Here is a 25,172-nt window from a genome sequence, read left to right as displayed (position 1 = left end):
GAGAGCAATGAGGTCTCCCCTAAGCATCCTTTTCTCCAGACTAAACAAACCCAGCTCATTCATCCCCTCCTCATAAGCCTTTTTCACTAGCTCCTTCACCTGCTTCGTTATCCTTCTTTGAATACACTTTTAACACCTCAATGTCTCTTCTGGTGAGGGGTCCAAAACTGAACACAGTGTTTGAGGTGCAGCCTCACCAGGGTCAAGTCCAGGGGGCCAAGCACTTCCCTAGTCCTGCTTGCCACACTGTGGCTGATACAAGCCAGGATGCTGTTGACCTTCTTGGTCACCTGGGTGCACTACCAGCTCATACTCATCCAGCTCTTAGCCAACACCTCCAAGTCCTTTTCCACCAGGCTGCTTTCCCCACACCTGCAGTATTGACTGGGGTTGTTGTGACCCAAGTCCAGGGCCTAGTACTTGACATTGTTGAACCTCATACAGTTGGCCTTGGCCCATTCATGCAGATTCCTCTGTAGAGACTTCCTAGCTTGGTTTCTCCTGCAAAGGTACTGGGCATGCACTAGATCCTCTTGTCCAGATATTGATAAAGGTACTAAAGAGGACAGGTCTTGTTACTGAGCTCTAAGTGGTGCAGGAAGGAGACAGCTTGGCAGTGAGTCACACTGCTGATGTTGATGCCTCAAGAATATGGTCCCCAGGTGCTGCTCTTCCAGCTGCAGCAATGACAGAATCCTGCCAGACTTCCTGAACAACTCCTAGTGGAGTGGCTTTACCTCCAGCTACCCTCATCCTCAAATCTTCCTCCAGGCTGTCTTGGCAGATTCCAATCCTGTTTATCCCAGCCATAAGACCAACCCTCTGAGGAAGGTCTTCTTCAGCCTCTCAAAACTAGGTTAACCAGCTTTGTATTCCTCTCAGTGGCTGCAGAGCTTTCTGCCACAACTGATGATCCTCTGCTTGGTATCTCTGGACTCTTGGCTGTGTCTGTCTCTACCCTAATGGGGAGATGTTCCTTCCCTTTGGAAGTGGGATTTTTTTCCTACCATAGTTCAGTTTTTTGTTTCTTGAAATCAGGAGAACTGTTCTGCTGAAGAGCTTCTAGTTGGCACCACTGCACTGCTTGCCTTCAAAGGACAGAAGACAATCAACTTGTCCAACAGGTTTTGTGCCAAAGGCTGGACTTGTGGCACTGCTGGAAACTTTTCCCAGTCCACAGGACAAAAGTTATACTCCTCATGAGGTTTTCAAGGCATCTGAAACAGCACAGATGTTCACAGCTTGGAGCAGAGCCTAAAAGCAGATCTGGCAGATGAGTTCATTGGCCACTTCGTCCTGGAAGCTGTGGAAATGATTGCCCAGCAAGAGGTGGAAGTGACCATGTTCACAGCCAATTGCACTAACTTGGGATGCTTCTTTTGCTAGGGAACAGCCGTGGTAGCCAGTGTCATGCGCTCTCATGCCAACAGCAAGGATCCTTGTCATGTAGCAGGTGTCTGACAGGGCAAGAAGCTACCTTGCTTGTCCTTGGGAGGGGTAAGGAGGTGGTGAGTGAAGCCCACTGCCAACTTGGCCTTTGACTTGGTTCCTTTGTGAAGTTTCTGGGCTGGGAAGTCCAAATCTCTAAAAGAGGAGGTGGCAGCGCAGCCACCCAGGTGTCTTCTGGTCTCCCAGGTGTCTCCATGCCTCCTGCCTGGCACAGCACTGCTCAGCCCTGTGTTCCTGGGCTGTGTCCCCTGGAGCGAGCTTATCAGATGCTGATGAAAAGGCAACAGCTGTGCTGGGCTGAGAGACACTGTGGTGCCACACCTGACTCCAGTGTGGCGGCAGAAACTGCAGCATGCAGAGAAAGGCAAGTGATTTATGCTGGACTAGGAGGGGATCATTGGGCTTGGCTCCCACTGCCTTGGGGAGCAGATCCACACAAGGCAACTGGAGGTCCCTGTGTCCTGGCTCCCCAGGGGAGGGCAGGGAAACCTTCCTTTTAGGAAACTGGAACTGAAAAATGGTGGCTTTTTCTTTCTGGCTTTTCTTAGCTTTCCGTTTTTGAGGTACTGTAGAGACTTAAAAACATGATTGAATTTGTGCATGCCTTTATTTATTGAGCTATTTAGGATGGGCATAGATTTCCCTAAGCCAAAAAGCCCCCTCCCTCCTCCTTCCCCAGCCTTAGTAATCAGCTTCCTTGAGCTGCAGCCCACGCTAGGCTATTTTCATCTGTCAAATCTTCCATCATTGGTTAAATTGCCTTAGGTGTGTGTTGGCTTTGTCATTTTTGGTGAAATCTTATAATCTTTCAAGACTACTTTGCCCAAGTTCCTACTTCTCTCATGGTTGATTCTGTAAAAGGTCCCACTTGCTCTCAGTGTCACTTGCCCAAGTGACTTGCCCAGTGTCTCACTTGCCCAAGATGATTGTCTGTGTCCATCTCCTGCCAGAAGATCCCAGAGTCAAGCCCAACCAGCATCTGGATGAGGCAGAAGAAGGCGATGATGGTTCCATTTCCTCCCAAATGCTTCAAAGCTGCAGTGAACTGCAGATGTTTGGACTCTAACTTAGATATGGATGGCAAATTTTGGCCCCCACCACCTCTTTCTCAGATGCTCTCCTTTCCTATTTTGCTGCCTGCATTTGCTGCAGCCTGCACTGCCTGCACACCTTTCATACCACTGCACTCCTAATGAGCACATGCAGCATGGGCCCTGGCTTGCTACCAGGGTGCCCCTGCCCACACACACGCTGGAAGCTGCCTTCTGACACACGAGGAGATGTTTCACTCGGAGTCTGTCGTGCGAGCCAGTTCCAGCCTAGGACGCTCTTTCCTTTTGACTCTCCACAGAGATCACAGGACCCTGTTTAATCTGGCTCCCTGTTGGAGCATGGTTGAGCGACAGCAGATGTTTCTGTTGCTACATCTAACAGTGCCTTGCTATCAGGAGCAGAACACCAGCCTGCTTGGCTGGGAGTCGGTGCTGTCAACCAGCAGCTCTCCTTGTCTGGAAGTTGTTTTGATTTCTTTTCTTAGACTTCTCCCTCTCTGTGTCTTTCTCTCTAAAACATTAATTTCCTCTAATTAGAGCCTCCTTAACAATTCTTTCTTCCCCTCTCCTCAGTTAATTTCCTTTAATTAGAACCTCCTTAATAATTCTCTTGCTAAGTCAATTTCCTCAGCTAGAACCACCCGCCATAATTTCTTTCCACCCTTTCAAAAGCTGTCGGAGCAGCCAAGTAAATTATGCTTCTGGGTAACCTTTATCTCTTACTTGGTATTTTAAAAGCACTGCTGTAACAGGTTAGACAGGCATAATTTCCCTTCCAGAGCTATGCTGGTCTGACCCCATTAGGTTATACTTAGCTGAGTGTTGTACCATTGTATCCCTAATTAGGAGCTCTAGCTGTTCCTCTGCAACCAAGGTAAGGCTGTGTTTGTGAATGAATTAAATATGACATTTCATTATTCAGATCAGATTTAACAGTGTCAAAATCTGTCTTTAAAACAGATTAAACTGCTCTTGAAGAATATGGAAAGCCTCCTGCCCCCATTAGCTGTCCTGTGAGCCGCTTGTTCCCTTTGCAGCCATGGCAGCTTTCTTCTTGTGACAAGCCTTTCCAGTGCTAATGGTTTCTAAAACATACTGTTTTAGAAAGGTTTTGTGTGTATATGTAATTTACACTGCAAGTAACTACTCACAGCACATGTTTTTTTTTCTTAAGCATGCCATGGACCACATCAACAGTTGGTATGAATGGGGAGGACATACACATAGAATCATAGAACGGCTTGGCTTGGAAGGGACCACCAAAGGTCATCTAGCCCAGCCCCTCTGCAGTCAGCAGGGACATCCTCTACTAGAGCAGCTTGCTCAGAGCCTTGTCAAGCATGACTTTAAATATCTCCAGGGATGGGGCTTCCATTATCTCCCTGGGCAACCTGTTCCAGTGTTCCATTACCCTCAAGGTAAAGAAGTTGTTCCTAATATCCACTCTTACTCTTGCCTTCTCTCGTTTCAAACCATTGCCCCTTGTCCTGTCACTGTAGGTCTTTGCAATCAGTCCCTCTGCAGCCTCCCACACAGTGCTGCAGGTGAGGTCTCACCAGAACAAAGTAGCAGAAGCCCCTCTCTCCGTCTGCTGGCCACACTTCTTTTGATTCATTCTAAGATGCCATTAGCTTTCTGAGCTGCAAATGCATACTGTTGGCTCATGTCCAGATTCTCATCCACCAGCACCTCCAAGTCCTCTTCTGCAAGGTTGCTCTCAACTTCATCATTCCCCAGCCTGAACTGATATCTGAGATTGCCCCAGCCTAGGTGCAGGAGCTTACACTCTGCCTTATGGGCTTGAGTTTCCTCTCTGTATCATGTAGTTTCTTTCCAGTAGAGATTTTACTATCCATCTCTCTACCCATTTAAGATGGACCATAAGGAAACATCTCGCTGTCTGACCTTCCTGCAATCTACCAAGGATGACTTGTTTCATTTCCTGATTTGGGGAAGCAGAGGGCCAAGTATTGGTAGCAACTTGGAGGTGCCATATGGTTTTAGTGAAATCCAGGATTCTATGTAATTATGAAGAAACAGATCTGAGCTGCAGGAATGCTCTTTCTCCCCACCACTAGTAGATGCAGCTGACCATGTTCCTGACCATGTTCCTTTTTCTGGTACCCCTTTCTCAAGGTAGCACCTAACAGCGAGCGCAGGTGTCATTGTGAAGGAGAGCACTGCCCTGCTGCCATGCAGGGTACAATAGGGCCCAGCTCACATGGGACAAGTCAAAGCTACCTCACAACAGGCTCATGAGATTGCTTCTGGTCTTTGTAGCACAAAGACACTCTCCCTTTTCTGGCTATGCCCAACATAAGGTACATAGCTTGCTCAAATTCCTGATCACACAGCATAATATCACCCTGGGCCCTGAAGAGCCTGCTGTAGTGAGACAGATGGGCCCTTTGGACTTGTGAAGTCCTTTTTACCACCATCTGATGGGAATCAGCAATGCCTCACTGGGTCGATGCTTTGGGTACCACTTGGTACAAGTGGAGCAATCCAGGAAGCTCCACATATTCTATGGAGAGCCACTCCATCCTTGTCAGTGCCACTGTCAGCTTTCTGGGAAGGTCCAAAACATTTTAGCCAGTAAGATCTACTTTAATTTCCATGGTGGTCATGATAATTATGCAGAAAACTCAATTTGCCATCACTTCCCATGGAATTTTAGAGCAGAAGTGGATGGAAAGATGCAACTCATTAGGGTTGTCATTTGAACAAAAATCCCTAACGTTTGAGACAGGAATAGGTTGGGTTTTGGGGGAATCTTACAAGGAGTAAACTGCTGGTGGTGGACAGGGGATTGTTTGGGAAGGGTAGATTTTCTAAAAAGTGATGTTAGAAGGCTAAAAAAAAAAAGCTGTCTGCTTCTTCTTGGAGGAGATGAGAGAGCAGGAAGAGGGAATCACCAGGTCAGGTTGTTCGGACCAACAGCTCACTACAACGGAAGAGATGCTGTTCTCTCCGCTCCTTGGGAAGCCCATCTTGCTGGTCCCCAGTCCATTCCAGATGAGGATAAGGAATGGCTAGAGATAGAGATAGGCAATCCAGTAGACAATGTTGAAGAGCAGGAAGGCAGTGGGGAAGAAGACGCGAGAGTAGGAGTCCAGGCGGGAGATGTGAATGCGGACTCTCCCCTCGCGCCACATCCCTGTCTGACAGTCCTCGATGCAGCAGAAGAACCTCTCACATTCCTTTCCTTCCAGGCATGGGGAGCCAGGATCATCATCCTCATCCTCCTCTATCTCTGGGGGCCAGTGCATGATGTTGTTGATGTTGATGGTGGTATAGGATGGCATCACCTGTGCACCAGCTGGTGGCTGTAATGGAGAAGGTGGATTAAGGGGAAGGAAAAGGCAAGAAAACATGTTCTAAACACCAAACCCCACCCAGTTTGCAATATGTCAGTTCACAGCATAGGTGCAGTTCAATGAAGTTGTCCCTCCTTCTCTGCACTGGTTGTAACTCACCACTTTGTCATTCTGTGGGGACTGGCATATCACTATGTGACTGTGAGATTCCTCCCTCACATCCTAGAGCATAGCCTTAGCCAGCAAAGGTCTAATTACTCTGATTCCCCATCTCAGAATCATAGAATCAGAGAATCAATCAGGTTGGAAGAGACCTCCAACATCATCCAGTCCAACCTAGCATCCAGCCCTAGCCAGTCATCTAGACCATGGCACTGAGTGCCCCATCCAGGCTTTGCTTGAACACCTCCAGGGATGGTGCCTCCACTACCTCCCTGGGCAGCCCATTCCAATGCCAATCACTCTCTCTGCCAACAACTTCCTCCTAACATCCACCCTATACTTCCCCTGGCACAACTTGAGACTGTGTCCCCTTGTTCTATTGGTGGTTGCCTGGGAGAAGAGACCAACCCCCACCTGGCTACAACCTCCCTTCAGGTAGTTGTAGAAAGCAATGAGGTCACTCCTGAGCCTCCTCTTCTCCAGGCTAAACAACCCCAGCTCCCTATGCCACTGATAGTGCAGAAGCAGCATCTGTTTGGTGTCAGGTGTGCTAACCTCATCCCTCATTCTCCTTTTGTTCTGCTGTCTCTAAGGATGCAGCACCCATTCCAGGTGTGTCCTATGCTTGCTGTCAGTTGCTGGTAAAAAGCTGGGGAAAGGCTAGAACCTCTTGGCCCAGGAGAAGCAGCCTACCATCACCCTCACAGAAGCTCTCTCCACCTGTGCAGGTAAGTAAGGCTGGGACAGAGGAGATCTGTCTTTTCTCTGATTTAGTTGTGTCCCAGTTCAGAGGCCTGCTTCAGATGATGTGTCAGAAGTACCTGATGTGAGCTTGGGCAGCTCTCGAGAGAATGAGGACCACTCTGGTTTCACTATCCCCACTCTCAGGTGGTCTTGTGACAGGCAGATGACAGAAGAAAGTATGTGTTTCTGCATCTCCCTGACCTGTGATACCTCTGTAATGCACAGAGATCAAACTGGTACAGGTGGAAGAACCTGGATGTGGATCACTCTGTCTTAAAATGGACATGGTCACGTCAGACATCCTAAACTGTACTGGCCAAGTAGATCTCCAGCAATTCTAAAGACAGCATGGGGAGCCTGGCTCTGATAGACACCTTCTAGTTTTAGAGGAGCCTCAGCTGCTTCTTCTAGTGATGTCTCACCTTCCAGGTGCTCAGACCCAGCACACAAAGCAGTTTGAGTACCTTATGAACACAGTCTAGTCAGACACTTAACCACAGCAGCAGTTTCAAGTGCAGACTCAGGTGGGATAGTTCTAAATAGCTTGGAGTTCTAACAGCATCCACCTCTGCTGACCCCCTTGACCTACCAGCCTGGCTTTCCTGTTGTTGTGCTCAAGTGGTTTCTTGTTCCCCACCAGGTAGTTGAGTGTAGCATATTCCATGAGAGCTGCAAAGACGAAGATGAAGCACACAGAGACAAAGAGGTCCATGGCTGTGATGTAGGAAACACGGGGCAGGTGCTTGCGGGAGATGGTACTCAAGGTGGTCATTGTTAGCACAGTTGTGATACCTAGGAGAGAGAAGTGCTTTAAGTACTGAAGGGGAGCATTTCTGTCTTCTACATGCAACCAGACCTCACAACATTCCCATCTCCCCTATACTGTGGGACAGAAATTCCTCTGGTTGTCTGGTCCCGTTTTTGATCTGCTCAGCCAGATTCTGGTCTTGAGGTGCCCTCTGACAATGTTGCCTAGGAAAGAAAAAGCTGTTGAAAACCCAGATGTTATGCAGGCCAGCAATATGGATGAGAGGAAACAGCCCCAAATTGCACCAGGAGTGGTTTAGATTGAATATTAGAAGAAACTTCTTCTCTGAAAGGGTTCTCAAACACCGAAACAGGCTCTCCGGGGAGGTGGTTGAAGAATCAAAGCTGTGATGCTGAGGACCATGGTTTTGTACCAGACTTGGCAGAGTTAGAAAATGGTTGGTCTTGATGAACTTTAAGGCCCTTTCCAACCAAAACGATTCTATGATTCTATAAAGGAGCAGGGAATTTGGACTTTGCTTAAAGCTGTACACAATCACAACTGCTCACGGGAGGAGAGCTCAAAGGAGAGACATGCTAAGAGGCAACAAGACTGGATGGGTGGCTTTGGGCAGGCAATGGGTGAGCTGGGAAGCAGTTGCAATGGCTAGCAATAGGCATGGCAATATCTCAGATGACACAGGACTACTATTTCTGTCTGATGTGAATCAGAGCTGGAATGCAAAAGCGTTCCAGGCAAAGATTCTTGTTCTCCTATTGTCTTTCAACATTTACTCCCAGGATCAATTCAGCCCAGCGCAAAGCTCATCACAGAATCATAAAATAGTCTGAGCTGGAAGGGACCTTTAAAGGTCATCTTGTCCAACCCCCTTGCAGTAAGCAGATGGGATGTGCTTCCTGTATATTTGAAATGCCAATAGAGTTTACATCTCTCTACTGTAGGCTGGCGGGCTGGAAACGCACTGTAGATCACCTGGATTAAGTACAACAACAGGGGCTGTGAGTGAAATCATCATTCACAACGTGCTGAGGTCCCTTCCCATAGAAAGGGGAAATTCAGCTTTGTTTTTTGAGGCAGCCACCACAGGGGGGTCAGCTGTGCAGAACATTTTGCCTCTTGTGACTCATTCCTTTCCCAGCCATAGACTATGGCACACCCTCACCTCCATTGGAAATGACATCCCACTCCTCCTCCTGCTCTCCTCATGAGAACCAAATAAATTGACATTGATAGGGAGGTGGGGAGAGGTGGTCTGAATGGATAGCCTTTACTGATGCTGATGGCCCCTTGCCTCACTCTTCCCAAGAGGCCTGCAGGCAAGGCTGGAAATGCTACCTCCAATTAAGGGGAAAGTCAACAGAGCCGAGGGGAAGGACAGTGCTGGGAAGCTGAGGTGGCTGCAAAAGGCAGATACAGCCAAACTGCATTAAAGAGTTGTAAAGGCCTCTGTAGTGCCTATCAGAGCAGAATTTAATCAACAAACTTTTTTTTTCCCCACCTCAAAGAACCACTGCAGGTTGCTGAGAAAGTCTAGACAATAGATCACAGTATCACAGTATCACAGTATTATTAGGATTGGAAGAGACCTCACAGATCATCAAGTCCAACCCTTTAGCACAGAGCTCAAGGCCAGACCATGGCACCAAGTGCCACGTCCAGTCCTGCCTTGAACAGCTCCAGGGACGGCGACTCCACCACCTCCCCGGGCAGCCCATTCCAGTGTCCAATGACTCTCTCAGGGAAGAACTTTCTCCTCACCTCCAGCCTAAATCTCCCCTGGTGCAGCCTGAGGCTGTGGCCTCTCGTTCTGGTGCTGGCCACCTGAGAGAAGAGAGCAACCTCCTCCTGGCCACAACCACCCCTCAGGTAGTTGTAGACAGCAATAAGGTCTGCCCTGAGCCTCCTCTTCTCCAGGCTAACCAATCCCAGCTCCCTCAGCCTCTCCTCGTAGGGCTGTGCTCAAGGCCTCTCCCCAGCCTCGTCGCCCTTCTCTGGACATGCTCAAGCATCTCAATGTCCCTCCTAAACTGGGGGGCCCAGAACTGAACACAGCACTCAAGGTGTGGTCTGAGCAGTGCAGAGTACAGGGGCAGAATGACCTCCCTGCTCCTGCTGGCCACACCATTGCTGATGCAGGCCAGGATGCCACTGGCTCTCTTGGCCACCTGGGCACACTGCTGGCTCATGTTCAGGCAGGTATCAATCAGCACCCCCAGATCCCTCTCTGTCTGGCTGCTCTCAGCCACTCTGACCCCAGCCTGTATCTCTGCATGGGGTTGCTGTGGCCAAAGTGCAGCACCAGCACGTGGAGCTATTGAATCCATCCCCTTGGACTCTGCCCATCTGTCCAGGTGGTCAAGGTCCTGCTGCAGAGCCCTTCTGCCCTCCAACCCAGCCACATCTGCCCCCAGCTTGGTGTCATCTGCAAACTTGCTGATGACTGACTCCATGCCCTCATCCAGGTCATCTATGAAGATGTTAAAGAGGATGGGGCCCAGCACTGAATACATCCTGGACTCTCCCTGCGGTGTGACCAGAAAAGAAAGGCTGTACCTACAGAGCTTCCACATCCTACTGGAGCTTGAGGCTATGGATATAGCTGCTCATTAACCTACAGCTTTCATTGCTGCAATGCCACAGCTCACCTCTTCCCCTTCTTTTCTGCGTGAGTGAATACTAGGCTGTCAGCTTGGAAAAGGCTATGTCCAGGTCTCAGACTAAGATATGAGAGTGTTGTGTTATCCTGAATTAATCCAGTAGTCCAGGTCAGCACAGCTGGATACTTGAGGGTCATGTCAGAATGATGGAGAAATGGAATACCCTCCATTAATCACAGAAGCACAGAACATTAAGGATTGGAAGGGACCTCTAAAGATCATCCAGTCCAACTCCCCTGCTAGGGCAAGATCATCTAGAACAGGTCACACAGGAATGCATCCAGGTGGGTTTTGAATGTCTCCAGAGAAGGAAACTCCACAACCTCTCTAGGCAGCCTGTTCCAGGGCTCTGCCACCCTCACAGTGAAGGTTCTCCCTTATGTTCACAAGGAGCCTTCTATGCTCCAGCTTGTACCCACTGCCTCTTGTTGTATCATTGGGCATCTCTGAGCAGAGCCTGGCTCAGTCCTGACACTGCCCTGCACATCTTTCTAAACATGAATGAGGTCACCCTGAATGATGCCTGAAAATGGCTAAGTGCTTTAGGAGATTTTGTACTCCAGCACTGCCAGGCATCTAGCCTTGATTCAACAACCATCAGACATGCAATGACTTACCCAGAGATGTCCTGGCTGGTGTAGAGTCTCTCTTGATCCAGAAGGAAACCCAGGACAGAACAACAGTCAGGATGCAGGGAATGTAGGTCTGGATGGCAAAGTAACCCATACGTCTGCTTAGATCAAAAGAAACTGTCATCACCATGTACTCCCCTAGGAAGGAACAAGAGGCATTGGAGTCACACACTGATTCCTAAAACATGAAACCCAGCAAAGCTTCAGAATTTGGAGTGTCTCTGGTGAAGTTTTCTTGTTGTTTAGGGTGCCTGCCTGCCTGGCTTTGTGTGGCTGGCTGTGCAGGCTTGGTGACTTGCTGATGGTGTGGTTGGCTTGCTGATTTTGTGGCTAGTGGACTCTGTGCCTACCTGGTTGGCTTTGTAGCTTTCTGCCATTATGTCTTTGTGACTAATTTCAGAGCTGATTTGGTGGTTGTGCAACTGACTATCTACCTGGCTAGTTATGGGGCCTCTAGGCTGCAATTTTGGAACACTGAAATGGGTTGCCCAGGAAGGTAGATGAGGCTCCATCCCTAGAGATACTCAAGGGGAGGCTCAACAGGGCTCTGGGCAACCTGCTCTGCTTAGGGCAGAGGCCATTGGACTAGGCGACCTTTGGAGGTCCCTTCTAACCCAGACCATGATTTGTACTGCCCTGTCCAGGCACATCAAAAAGTAGACTACCTGGAAAAGTTTCAGGGAAGAAACTATGGAGAATATTCATCTTCAGCTGACTGCTGCAAGGGTTTCTTTTCCACAGAAGCTATTTAGCTGTAACAGGCTACCTGGCCTGGCTTGCTAACTACCTGGGCTGTGACAAAGGAGCTGTCCTTCAGTCACTTTCATTGAGACTGGTTCTGCTCTCAGAAGAGGCACTGCACATCCTAATTTCTCATTTGGCAGCTTGAAGCTCAGGTTCTTCCTCTTTTTTCAGAGGCTCCTAGTGAGTACTGGAAGAAAGCCACCTGACAGCTCTAGGGTTAAGATGGAGCTGGCAAGCAATTACCAAAAAAGAGAATTACAAATGTCAGACAGTCGCTGGTGCATTCCAGGCACTTTCACTGCATCACTTCTGCTTTTGGTTTGTGCTGCCTTTCTACCCCGATTAGAGGCTGGCTGCTAGGGCTAGCAACAGCAGCTTCCTGCAGAGAAAAGAGCACTGCTTGACCTTGCTTCTTCAGAAGGCTTAAAGATATGAGCTCACCCAACCTGCAGGAATTCAAAGAGGCTTTCCTCAGTTGTCTGCAGGACAGAAAGGGGATGTGAGCTATTATTAGGAGGTGGAGCTGAAGAGCCTCTATTCTGTGGTTTCTTCACACATGCAGCCTTGTTCCTGTCTCTTACAGCACAATTCAGGTGTTCGTCAGCCCCTCACTTTGCAGAACTTCACAGACCTGCAAGCTCTGATTTCCTGACCCCTGTTCCAATTATAAGGACCACCCAGGGATCACACAGAAAGCACATCCTGCTGCAAGAGGGGATCTGAGCTACATCTCCTCTCTCAGCTGACTCTTTGGTTAGGGATAGCGTCATTTGCATCAGCGGTGTCGCCCATTAGTTAACAGATGTCAGTGGTTATGGCCTAGCCCTGCTTCATCTTCCATTCACCCTTCATCTCCATCACTTCTGCTCCCTCTAGCATGCCCTTCATTCTTATGTTTTCCTAACTCTGCTCTTGTGGCCTTCCTCCTCCACCACACTGCAGCTGTCTGTTGTCTCCTTTGCCTCCCTTGAGGTCATCATCACGCTCGTGTTTCTGTGAGCTGTCTCCCTTTGCCTCACCTGCCCCAGTCCTGAGAACTTCTGAGGTGTTCCTCAGCCCTGTGAAGTCAAACTGATAGAGCCTCCAGGTGCGCTGGTCGGAGACCTCAATGGAGTAGCGCCTCCAGCGATAGACAATCTCCTCCCTCGGGTAGCCATCTGGGGAAAGGGGCAAGGACATCAATGAAAGAGTACACCATCTGCTTCCACCTCATGCACCACCCTGACTGCAAAGCACTGGCATCTCACTCTGGCTGCTTTGTAAAGATGATGCCTTTTGTTCAGCTTCCCTTAAGCATCCCCACATAAAATAGCACCAGGAACAGCATCTCCCCTTGTGGGTGGTTCACATACTAGGTCTGGGAAAAGCAGTGCCACAAATGGAGGCTAAGAACTGCACTGGTGGGAATGAGACTTGGGTTGCTGTAAGACAGCTCCCTCAGTCTGAAATCTTTCAGGGCTTTAGTTCACTGTGACAGCATGGGGCCTTCACTACTGCTGACAACCTTCCCTTCCCTGGCATGGGTACCCCAAGGAATACAAAGCTGCCAACATGGGAGGTAGCTTGGCTGTGGCTACTCTGACTGCCTCTCTGCCTCTTGCCCTGCAAACTAATCTATGTATGGAAAAAAGGGAACAGTTTCCAAGGAGAAGGAGACCTGACTCCTGCAGGCTGGAGCACAGCTTCTCCTGGCTCTGGCTTATTCAACAAAGAATCGAGCCTGCTCTGAAGCAGAAACCTCAGCATCTATGAGAGTTCCTCAGAGGAGGAAAGGAGCAAGAGCTTGGCAGCTAGAAGTGTATTTCTAATTATCAAGCACTCATGGCATGTACTGTTAATTAGCAAAGAATGGGAGATGGTGGGAGATGAGGGGATGCTCAGCATGCTGCCTTCCTCCAAAGCACCCCAGAGCCAAGTGATCTGCATCTCTTCGGTGGCAGGAGAAGCAGGAGATGCAAACCCGAGCTAAGATGACTAAATCAGCTTTCCAACCAACACAAGAGGACAGGAATCTCTGGGTGCAGAAAGGCTCCCTGCAAAACTACCAGTGGAGATGTGCCAAAAGCTGCAGCCCTCTTTGCTGATGAGAATGAACAGGTGGGGACTGAGAGGGGAGGTCTGAGTGAAGGCCTCTGCTAACCCAGTAGTGGGAGGATGGTTCAGAGCATGGTGAGTAATGGCCCAGGAAGAGAGTCATAGAGATGAGGTGAGAAATGCAGCTAAAAGACAGGATGGTGTCTCCAGAAGAGCTTTGCTCTGCTGAGGTTTCTCTACTTGCCTTCTAAAACTATGTGAAAAATACGTATACTCACAGCTGGAAAAAACCAAGGGGCAGGAGTGAGTGTCCATTGGGAAATTCTGTAGCTGGAGCAGACATTCAGCCTCAATTGTCAGCCTGAGAGATGGAGAGAGAGAGGGAGGCTGAGATTTCGTGCTGGTGAAGGCGCTTTGATTCCAACACCACACGGTGATAGGGAGATCCTCGGTTCCTTGAGAAAGAAACACTAATTTCCTGCAGATCACTCTGTCTGCAGGAACGTTTCAAAATCAGCAGCATAACAAAACTTCTCTCTGGGTGTTTTTGAAGTGAGAGAAAACATCTCATTTCCACATCCAAAAAAGCCTTTTTTTATGTGGCGAGCTCTTCAGATTCATTTGTGAGAGCGAGAATTTAGCAGAACAAAAGCCAAGTGCTTACTCCCAGAGTGAAATATTTGCACTGGTCCCATGAACTTTTGGTTTAGGAAACCATTTGTAGTTTTGACTTTTCTGTTTTCTTTTCTAGCTATGCCATGAGGATGGTGGAACACTGGAACAGGTTGCCCAGGGAGGCATCTCCGAAAGTGGAGATATTGTGCTAGTTTGAAGCAGGGTAGAATGTTTTGGTGAGAAGAAAGTAGATCAAAGGCTGTGAAAGGAAAACAAGGGTGATGTCTACTCCCCTCAGAGTCTTGCTGAAGAAGAAAGGAAAACATTAGATAACACTCTGCCTTGGGCTGCTGACTGAACTGCATCTCCCTAACCTCACCTTCCACTGACCTTTGCTTCTTAACCTCTTGGCTGAACCTCCATTCTTCCTTAGGACTGGGATAAGGTTGAGAGGGGCAGGGGGAAGGTGCAGGGGTGGTTGAGAGCCCCTCCTGGGGACTCAGGTCTCTGGGAGAGGAGATGTGTTTCTGTATTACCTTTTACCTTGTATATTTCTGTATATAACTGTGAATACCTGCCTGTACATTGTGCTAGCTGTAAATAAATAGCTTCATTTATATTCCAGAGCTGACTGAGACTAGTCTGGGTGATTTCTAAAGTGTGGGGGGGCGAGGTACACCCAAACCATCACAGATATTCACAGTCAGGCTCAATGAGCCTCTGAGCAGCCTGATCTGGTGGAGGATGCAGGAAACTGGATGACCTTTGAAGGTTCCTTCCAGCCTGAACCATTCTATAATGACACGGTAAGAAAAAGCAGTTTGATCTGAGGGAAGCTTTCATCCTGTGAAGAGGAAACCCATTCTGCAACCAGCACTGCACGTGCAGTCCCACCAGCACCAGGAGACATCTCCACTACTCTGTTTCAGGGTGCCTGTAAACCAACCCTGCTTTGACCAGCTCCTTGTTCCCTCTCCTCGGCAGCCAGCTACAGTGCCTGCTGGATGTACCTGAGCGTGTAGAGCACTTTTCCATCATTCCAGATGCGGAGGAGCTGATTAGGAGTGGTTATCCAGTGGGAGTCAGCCCTCTTGGAGTTCCTAAAAAAGGTATCTGGGATCCAGATGCGGCTCACCATGTTGGTGTTGAGCGTGAGGGCCTTCAGGGTGCTGTTGAAGCGAAGCCGACGGTCGTACCACGTTTGGGCAAAGAAGATATCGATGGTGTACTCCTGTGACAGGGGAAGAAGGTGTCTGCCTGAGAGGGGTCCCAGCAAGGCATGGCCCTGCCCTCCCATCTGCAGGAAACCATCACAGTATCACAGTACCACCAAGGCTGGAAGAGACCTCACAGATCACCAAGTCCAACCCTTTACCACAGAGCTCAAGGCCAGACCATGGCACCAAGTGCCACGTCCAGTCCTGCCTTGAACAGCTCCAGGGACGGCGACTCCACCACCTCCCCGGGCAGCCCATTCCAGTGTCCAATGACTCTCTCAGGGAAGAACTTTCTCCTCACCTCCAGCCTAAATCTCCCCTGGCACAGCCTGAGGCTGTGTCCTCTTGTTCTGGTGCTGGCCACCTGAGAGAAGAGAGCAACCTCCTCCTGGCCACAACCACCCCTCAGGTAGCTGTAGACAGCAATAAGGTCTCCCCTGAGCCTCCTCTTCTCCAGGCTAACCAATCCCAGCTCCCTCAGCCTCTCCTCGTAGGGCTGTGCTCAAGGCCTCTCCCCAGCCTCGTTGCCCTTCTCTGGACACGCTCAAGCATCTCAATGTCCCTCCTAAACTGGGGGGCCCAGAACTGAACACAGCACTCAAGGTGTGGTCTAACCAGTGCAGAGTACAGGGGCAAAATGACCTCCCTGCTCCTGCTGGCCACACCATTGCTGATGCAGGCCAGGATGCCACTGGCTCTCTTGGCCACCTGGGCACACTGCTGGCTCATGTTCAGGTGGGTATCAATCAGCATCCCCAGATCCCTTTCTGTCTGGCTGCTCTCAGCAACTCCGACCCCAGCCTGTATCTCTGCATGGGGTTGTTGTGGCCATTTTGGAGTCACAGCCAGAACATTTGTTTTTTAAATATGGGAGCAGGTGTTGGTGACCTTTCCAGGTTCCTCTTTAGTTTGAGGTCAGGACATCAATGGCATACTTAGGAAGAGCCAAAGATAGGTGAGCTGAGTCCTAGCAGGTTTGGCCTGATCCATGACTGGAAAGTCAAAACCATGCAAACAATAGCTTGGGCTTCCTCTTGATGGGCAGCTCAAGCCAAATATTCCTTTTAAGAGCAGGCATGAAGGGGTAGCGTTGGACGTTGGCTGAATCCAGCCCTCAGTTCATCTATGCCTTCCCAAGAAAGGCAAGGGAAGCTGCTCACCAGCTTACCAGAGAAGGCAAGCAGACAGCTCTTTCTGTTAGTTATCAGCAGACAGACAGAGAGTGCTTCATAGACCTGATCTCTACATGCAGCACTAGTAGTGCTGTGCATAAACCTGGTGAGAACCCATTCCTTGCTGCAGGACTTACCCTGAAACCAGTTTAGATGAAAAGCTGGAGCACTGTGTGTTCTTGGGCAGATAGCCCTTGCTGAGGATGAGTAAAAGAAGCTGGGGCAGGGGTTGGTGTGGACCCAGATTTTGGTGCAACCAGGCCAAAATTGTGAGGCATTTGCAGATCTAAAACAGTTTGCATCATAAAGAGGGCTTTCAGTTTTGGTGAGAGGTTGTCCTAATCCTGCCATAAGTAGCCTTTCTGGGAGGCATCTGCTTTCTGGATTGGACTGGCAGTCCACATCACCAGCCCACCATTCTGCTGCTTGCTGCTGCAAGACAATTTGCTCCTCGCCCTCTTCTTCACCCTGCCTGAGAAGGTGCTAATTAGTGCCATGCAGGAGCGTGTCTGGCACTCAGTGGCTGTCTGAACCAGACCCCCAAATACAGTTGCATCAGCCTGTACTGGAGGCTGTCACCTGCTCTTGATGGCTCCTCTTGAACTTGAACTTTACTCCCTGTTACTCCTGTGAAACCCCTATGACCATGGAGGCTTTGTATCCCCCACTCCCTGGGCAGAGAACACCGTCTGGCTTTGCCATCTCTCCCTTTCATTCTCCTCCTCCCTCTATTGATTTATCTTGGTGGAAGTTTTATGACTGCAGCACGTCCTCCCTCTGCTGCCCTTGCTGCTGGTTCAGAGCTGACTTCCCAAACCATGCTGTTAAAATAGATGCAGCACTCTTGGCGTGCTTCCTTGGACAGCATGTCCCGCCGGGGGCAGGCAGAGCAGGGCAGCACACGACTCCCCGCTTCATTTTCCTCGCCCTTGCTCCACTGTCAGCCAACCAGTAATGAGTGATTGCTACCAAAAATGTCCTTTGCATAGGAATGAGATCATAGGCAAAGAGCATTTGCCATCAAGTGGTCAAGTCAGTCTCTGGGCTGATCCTTCACCCTGCTTAGACAGAAGGATGAGCAAAGATGACAGGGATGAGGCTGTAACATCTCTGTAAATGGGGACAGATGCAGCATGTTGAGAGCAGTGGCATTGCCTCTGCAGTTCCTCCAAGACAGACGTGTAGCACACAGCACAGCAGCAGCCAAGTGCACAAGCATGGCCATTGCCTGAACACAGGAGATGGGAAGAGCCCATTCCAGCATCTGGATCACACTGGGTGCTGCTTGGACATAGGCTATGTAGTGATAAATGCATGGATCAGGTTATGAGATAGGGAAATAAAGCCCACAGGTGGGCAAAAAAGCATTGGCCCAGCAGGTCCAAGGTGGGTTAACAGCAGCCCAAGAAAACAAGGGAACTGGAGAGGGCTGACTTTATCCTGCTTGGGGTCATTTCTGTTGCCTTAACAGCTGTTGGGGCCAAAATGATGCAACATTTGACATACTCTTCCCTACCTGTGCAAACTCCTGTTTGAGCCAGTGTGACCTTGCATTGCTCCCCCTAAGCAACATCTCTCCTGTAGGAGAAAGCAATCAAAAGTGCCCTGATAAATCCACATTAGATGCTGCTATCAGTCCTAACTCCTAACAGGAATCACTTGTGAGATCCTACTCTTGTGCTGGCTGCTCAGGTTAGGTGTCCTGCTGTAAAGTTCAGCACTCAGGTCTGGGATGCCCAATGCCAGTGTTTCAAGAGAGCTGGAGGGTCAGCTATCCCAGGGGGTTAGTATTTGTTGTCAAGCCCAGATTTTCAGGAGGGATCAGCATTAAAGAGCTCCCTCTGTGCTGTTCACAGACAGGCTTTGCAAAAGGTGCCATGCACGAGTCATCCAGCTCTTCTGAAATATCTGAGCTGTTATTGTCACTGTCCTGTGGCTTGATCTAATTTCAGTGGCTATTATTAGCACAGCTATTCATGAAGAAGAACTTACTCGCTGAGCTGGTTCCCTCGCCTCTAGGTGGGGAGCTCATTGGGAAATGCTGGCATTTACAAATGTATTTTCATTCAGAATTATCTGAGGCAAGATGATCTACACAGAAAATGCTCCAGGCTTTGGGAGCTGTTTTCTCCACCTCTGATTCTCTCCCCTAGCCTGCTGTGGGGGAATGAGGCAGTGGCTATGTGGTGCTTAGTTGCCAGCTGGGCTTAAACCACAATAGTACCTGAAGACTGATCTCCTTTTATGATCAGGTTACCTGCCTGGTGAATGTGGGGCAGGCTGTGGATGGAGTCTACCTGGACTGCAGCAAAGCCTTTGACACTGTCTGCCACAAGAAGCTCCTAGCCAAGCTGGCAGCTGATGGTTTGGACAGATTCACTCTGTGCTGGATCAAGAACTGGCTGGATGGCAGAACCCAGAGAGTGGTGGTGAATGGTGCCACAGCCAGTTGGCAGCTGTCACTGGTGGTGTTCCCCAAGGATCAGTGCTGGGCCCAGTCCTGTTCAATATCTTTATTAACGATCTGGAGCAGGGGATTGAGTCCAGCATCAGTAAGTTTGCAGATGACACCAAGCTAGGAGCAGGTGTGGAGCTGTTGGAAGGTAGCAGAGCCCTGCAGAGGGACCTGGCCAGGCTGGATGGGTGGGCAGAGGCCAATGGGATGAGATTGAACAAGGCCAAGTGCAGGGTTCTGCACTTTGGCCACAACAACCCCAAGCAGCACTACAGGCTGGGGACTGAGTGGCTGGAAAGCAGCCAAGAGGAAAGGGACCTGGGGGTACTGATAGATAGTAGCTGAAGATGAGGCAGTAGTGTGCCCAGGTGGCCAAGAGAGCCAATGGCATCCTGGCCTGCATCAGGAACAGTGTGGCCAGAGGACAAGGGAGGTTATTCTGCCCCTGTACTCAGCACTGGTCAGGCCACACCTTGAGTGCTGTGTCCAGTTCTGGGCTCCTCAATTCAAGAGAGATGTTGAGGTGCTGGAAGGTGTCCAGAGAAGGGCAACAAAGCTGGTGAGGGGCCTGGAACACAAACCCTATGAGGAGAGGCTGAGGGAGCTGGGGGTGTGCAGCCTGCAGAAGAGAGGCTCAGGGCAGAGCTCATTGCTGTCTACAACTACCTGAAGGGAAACAGCAACAGAACAAGGGGACACAGTCTCAAGTTGTGCCAGGGCAGGTCTAGGCTGGATGTTAGGAGGAAGTTGTTGGCAGAGAGAGTGATTGGCATTGGAATGGGCTGCCCAGGGAGGTGGTGGAGGCACCGTCCCTGGAGGTGTTCAAGCAAAGCCTGGATGAGGCACTTAGTGCCATGGTCTGGTTGACTGGCTAGGGCTGGGTGCTAGGTTGGACTGGATGATCTTGGAGGTCTCTTCCAACCTGGTTGATTCTATGACTTATCTCCTGTTCCCATCAGGTGAGGTTTGCACTGATGTTGAGGAACCTTGCGTGACTGCAGTGCTGCACTGGCCAGATGTGGGACAGTGATCAGACCTTTCTCTGAGCATTAATCAGATCCCACTTAGCTGAAGGCATCTGGCTAAGAAGATAAAAATAGGAGGTGTTTGACTAGGGGTTCTATAGTCACATCACAGGATAACAGGATGTTAGGGGTTGGAAGGGACCCAAAGAGATCATCAAGTCCAAACCCCCTGCCAGAGCAGGACTATACAATCTAGCTCAGGTCACTGGAGAGGGATGGGCAGTTCTTGAAGGAGACCCCAATATGAGACAATCCAAGTTGTCTTCTGGAAACATCTCACACTCTTATTGACCTTATTCAGGCTGCTCAAAGCTGAATAGCTGAAGTCTGTGAGGATGAGTTCAGCCTGAAAATTAAGACAATGCTGCCTCTTGAACCCCTGCACCCCTGTAGTTTCTCTCTGCCTGATTCATTTCCAAGCTTCAGAAAGATGCTTCCTAATACCTCAATTCCCCCATGTGGAAAAAGGTTATTGTGAAATATGCCTCCAACACTGCTGTACCATCTGCTGTGCAGCACATGGAGAGTGATAACTTCCCTGGAAAAGCATGGGCTTTTTTAGTGCTTCCAACAGAAGGACTTAGCAAAGTAAGAGGCATTGCTCTAGCAGCTAGGTCACACCATGTGGATCACACAGAGGGTAGCACACACATGTTGGCATGTCAGCAACATGGCATAAAGCTTCAGCTGTGAAACACTAAACCAAACTACCTGTGGGGCAAACACTGCAGGCTGCCTGCTCTAAACCTATCCACACGAGTTTAGCTAACACTGAGGAATGCCCTGCAGTGTCACCACTGCTAGCTAGATGGGCCTGTGTTCAGCTCAGCCCTTTCATATGTCCCCACTGCCCCTTGGTCACTGTCATCGCCTGGCACTGCCAGCTCGAGAAGCACAGAGAGCTGCTTGAGAGAGCCCAGCACAGAGCCACAAAAATGTTTAAGGAAGTTGAACATCTTCCTTATGAGGAGAGCCTGAGGGAGCTGGGACTTCTTAGCTTGGAGAGAAGGAGACTAAGAGGTGACCTCAACCATGTTTATAAATATGTGCAGGGTGAGTGCCAGCAGGATGGAGCCAGCCTCTTCTTGGTGATGCCCAGAGACAGGACAAGGGGCAATGGGTGGAAGTTGAGGCATAGGAGGTTCCATGTGAACCTGAGGAAGAATTTTTTCTCTGTGAGGGTGACAGAGCACTGGCACAGGCTGCCCAGGGAGGTTGTGGAGTCTCCCTCTATGGAGATATTCAAGAACCATCTGGATGTGCTCCAGTGTGATCTGCTCTGGTTGATCCTGCTCTGGCAGTGGGGCTGGACCAGATGAGATTTTGAGGTCCCTTCCAGCCCCTGACATTCTGTGATTCTATGATATCACTGAGCAGCTCTCATTTTCCTCATCTGGGCAGCACAGATGTTGGTGGAAACCCAGTTCCAGAAAACAGTAACATTTGGAAAAAAAAAACAACCCACCAGCCCTGGAAAAGACCATTTGTGGCAACTGAGGGGATGTGGAGCAGACAAGAATAATCCATCTGGGAAGAAAAAAGTCAAATAACAATATAAAAACATAGAATCAACCAGGTTGGAAGAGACCTCCAAGCTCACCCAGCCCAACCTATCCCCCTGCCCTAGCCAGTCAACCAGACCATGGCACTAAGTGCCTCAGCCAGGCTTTGCTTCAACACTTCCAGGGATGGTGACTCCACCACCTCCCTGGGCAGCCCATTCCAATGCCAATCACTCTCTCTGCCAACAACTTCCTCCTAACATCCAGCCTAGACCTTCCCTGGCACAACTTGAGACTGTGTCCCCTTGTTCTATTGCTGGTTGCCTGGGAGAAGAGACCAACCCCACCTGGCTACAGCCTCCCTTCAGGTAGTTGTAGACAGCAATGAGCTCTGTCCTGAGCCTCCTCTTCTGCAGGCTGCACACTCCCAGCTCCCTCATTGTCTTCTCCTGGAGATGGAGAGGCAGATGAGAGCAGTAGCCTAGCAGCAGGGAAATAGCCCTCAGATGAAGCCAGTGGAGCTCAGAAGAGGCCCTGAATGAGCAACGCTCACTGCCAGCTGTGGAAGCTGTGCTGCACCTGGGAGATGAAAATCACAAGCTACAGTGGGCTAGCAGTGGGCTACAGTGGGCTAGCAGTGGGCTACAGTGGGCTAGTTGACTCCTGATGCAGCACAAAGCACCACAGAGAATATGGCCTCAGGTGAGCAGTATGGTTCAGCTCTCCAGGCACCAGTAAGCCAGGGTGACACCCAAGAGAGGGCCACTTTTCAAACCCCGTGCTCCTCTGTCCTCCTCCCACTGTGCCTGAGAAAGCACAGTGCCCCCTGGGATGCCATCTCTTGTATAGAAATGCCTGTGCTGGCCAAGAGGAAAACCACTCTTTGCCTGTGCAAACTCCTTTCTAATCCTTCTTCTCAAGGAAGAGAGTACATTAAAAACCCCAGAAAGTTCTGCTTTCACAAAAGGGGAGGAATGGTTTTGTGGCCTCTGCAGAAATCCTCACTCCTGACACTGGTTTCTTCTGGCCTCAGCTGAAGGAGGTGTGGGCAGTGTACTCCTGTACTCTGCTCCACTCACCCTTCCAAGGAAACTTCTTTCGTCTTGTCTTCATAGAATAATAGACTCATAGAATCAACCAGGTTGGAAGAGACCTCCAAGATCATCCAGTCCAACCTAGCACCCAGCCCTGTCCAGTCCACTAGACCATGGCACTAAGTGCCTCATCCAGGCTTTGCTTGAACACCTCCAGGGACGGTGCCTCCACCACCTCCCTGGGCAGCCCATTCCAATTCCAATCACTCTCTCTGACAACAACTTCCTCCTAACATCCAGCCTAGACCTACCCTGGCACAACTTGAGACTGTGTCCCCTTGTTCTATTGCTGGTTGCCTGGGAGAAGAGACCAACCCCACCTGGCTACAGCCTCCCTTCAGGTAGTTGTAGACAGCAATGAGGTAAGATTTTACTGCACTCCTCTCCTGGGTTTGAATAAGATGGAGCATGAAGACTTGCTGAGCTTATGCTACAGTATAATAACAACAACAACAATAAGAAGAATAATAAAATAATAGGTGGGATAGAGTTAATTTGCTCCCTTGGAGGTGGTGCAGTGCAGCGGATCCTATGTGAGAAGAATGCTGGTAACACACTGATGTTTTGGTTGTTGCTAAGTAGCTCTTAGATCTGAAGTTAAGAATGTTGTTCCCTGTGCTCTGCCAGTCAGCAGGTGCAGGAGGAGCTGGGAGGGTGCACGGCCAAGAAAGCAGATCCAAACTAGCCCAAGGGATGCTCCACACCAGAGAACATCATGCTCAGTGTATCAACTGAGCAGTTGCCTCAGGCATCAGTCAGTGGGTGGTGAGCAAGTGCATTGTGCCTCATTTATCTTTTCTCAAGTTTTATTTCTCTCTCTTTCCTCTCCCCCCCCCTTCTATAGCAATTATTATTACTATAATATTTCAGTTTAGTTATTAAACTGTTTTTATCTCCTCCCACAAGTTCTTCCTCCCCACTTCACTGGGATGAGCGAGTGGCTGCATAGTGCTTAGTTGCCAGCTGGGGTTAAACCAAGAGAACTCTCAAACCCTTTCATTTCTAAAACATAGTTTACATGAAAAGCTATGGAATTTGCACAAGGAGTTGAAAAGTAATTTCAAAGACAGCCTGGAATTTTCAATCTAAAAGAAAGTAAACAGGTTCAGAAATCAACCTGTCCCCAGCACAAGAGAGCTGGGAGCTTGCCACTGTTCTCACTATGTACTACCTTGAGACTAGCTGCTTGGGCCACCTCAGCCACAGCCTTCCTGGCCCTGCTCCTCATCCTCTTGTCACAGTATCACACAGTATCACAGTATCATCAGGGTTGGAAGAGACCTCACAGATCATCAAGTCCAACCCTTTACCACAGAGCTCAGGGCTAGACCATGGCACCAAGTGCCACATCCAACCTTGCCTTGAACAGCCCCAGGAAGGACATCCAGCCTGGTCCAAGTTAGCTCCTCCCTCATCTCTGTGTGTATATGCACACAAATGGGGAATCAGCCCATATTGCCAGTCAGATTTGGCCCCAGGAACTCTACTGCAGACTAAGTTCCATGTTTGGGTTCGGAGCAGATAAGAGTTAGTGCTACCCAGCTCCAGACTAACAGCTTAAACCCATGGGGTTAGCCTTACACAACTTGAAACTAGCAGTCTGTATTTTCAGATTACCTTACATACAAAATAAGCACAGCTGTGCACTGCCAGAAGATCCTTTTAAAATGGCTTAAAGCCATTTGTTTGTGTGTGTGCAGTTACCTGACCTCTCTCAAGGATGCAACTAGTAGCATACAGGGGAGCTGGTACACTGTGGTCTCTCTGTCCTCTCCATCTATGAGCTTCTTAGTGCTCTTTAAGAGCTCAGCTCTCTGGCAGATGCCAAAGAGAGAGGCAAAGCCATGAGATGAGGATGTCTTAGAAGTCTTTCTAAACTGGAATAACATGAAGTATTTAAAGGTGTTTCTTTCCCTGCAACTTCACCTGTGTTCCACACCAACTAGAAAACTTCCAAATAAAGGAGGCAGAGACCTGCAAATAGCTTACTCCATTTTCCACTGCTAAAGAGGCAGTTTGGGAGAACCCAAGCAGCAGTGGGGCTGAGTGATCAATAGCCTAGCCAAACTTCTTCTAGATCTTATTGCTCTGATATTTGCTTTTATTTATAGAGTCCACTTCCCTCTGCACCTCCCAGCAAGTCTCTTGCTGCAGTGCAGGAATGCAGATGGCTGCCCTGGGAAGCATGGGTAGCATTTCATGTGGGCTGAGGGGACACCAAGCTAGGAGCAGGTGTGGAGCTGTTGGAAGGTAGGAGAGCCCTGCAGAGGGACCTGGCCAGGCTGCATGGGTGGGCAGAGGCCAATGGGATGAGATCGAACAAGGCCAAGTGCAGGGTTCTGCACTTTGGCCACAACAACCCCAAGCAGCACTCCAGGCTGGGGACTGAGTGGCTGAGAGCAGCCAGGAGGAAAGGGACCTGGGGGTACTGATAGAGAGTAGGCTGAAGATGAGGCAGCAGTGTGCCCAGGTGGCCAAGAGAGCCAATGGCATCCTGGCCTGCATCAGGAACAGTGTGGGCAGCAGGACAAG

General features: G+C 49.6%; 1 protein-coding gene across 2 annotated transcripts in view; it reads right to left on the bottom strand.

The window, feature by feature from the left end:
- Positions 1–2,037: 2,037 nt before the first annotated feature.
- LOC135184094 (gamma-aminobutyric acid receptor subunit gamma-4) overlaps positions 2,038–25,172 on the bottom strand; it is a 45,508-nt gene continuing 22,373 nt past the window's right edge. Inside the window, exons 4-9 of one of the 2 annotated variants that reach the window (XM_064159613.1) lie at positions 15,186–15,406; positions 13,839–13,921; positions 12,546–12,683; positions 10,768–10,920; positions 7,314–7,516; positions 2,038–5,827 (exon numbers count right to left, since the gene is read on the bottom strand). In XM_064159613.1, coding sequence (XP_064015683.1) covers positions 5,534–5,827; positions 7,314–7,516; positions 10,768–10,920; positions 12,546–12,683; positions 13,839–13,921; positions 15,186–15,406 — 1,092 coding nt within the window. In that variant the 3' untranslated portion in view covers positions 2,038–5,533. The remainder of the gene's footprint in view (positions 5,828–7,313; positions 7,517–10,767; positions 10,921–12,545; positions 12,684–13,838; positions 13,922–15,185; positions 15,407–25,172) is intronic. The other variant, XM_064159614.1, reaches the window with a different exon arrangement.

The sequence above is a fragment of the Pogoniulus pusillus genome, chromosome 19 (assembly GCF_015220805.1).
Source record: "Pogoniulus pusillus isolate bPogPus1 chromosome 19, bPogPus1.pri, whole genome shotgun sequence".
NCBI classification, from domain to species: Eukaryota; Metazoa; Chordata; class Aves; order Piciformes; family Lybiidae; genus Pogoniulus; species Pogoniulus pusillus.
This window is presented reverse-complemented; position numbering and strand designations above follow the sequence as displayed.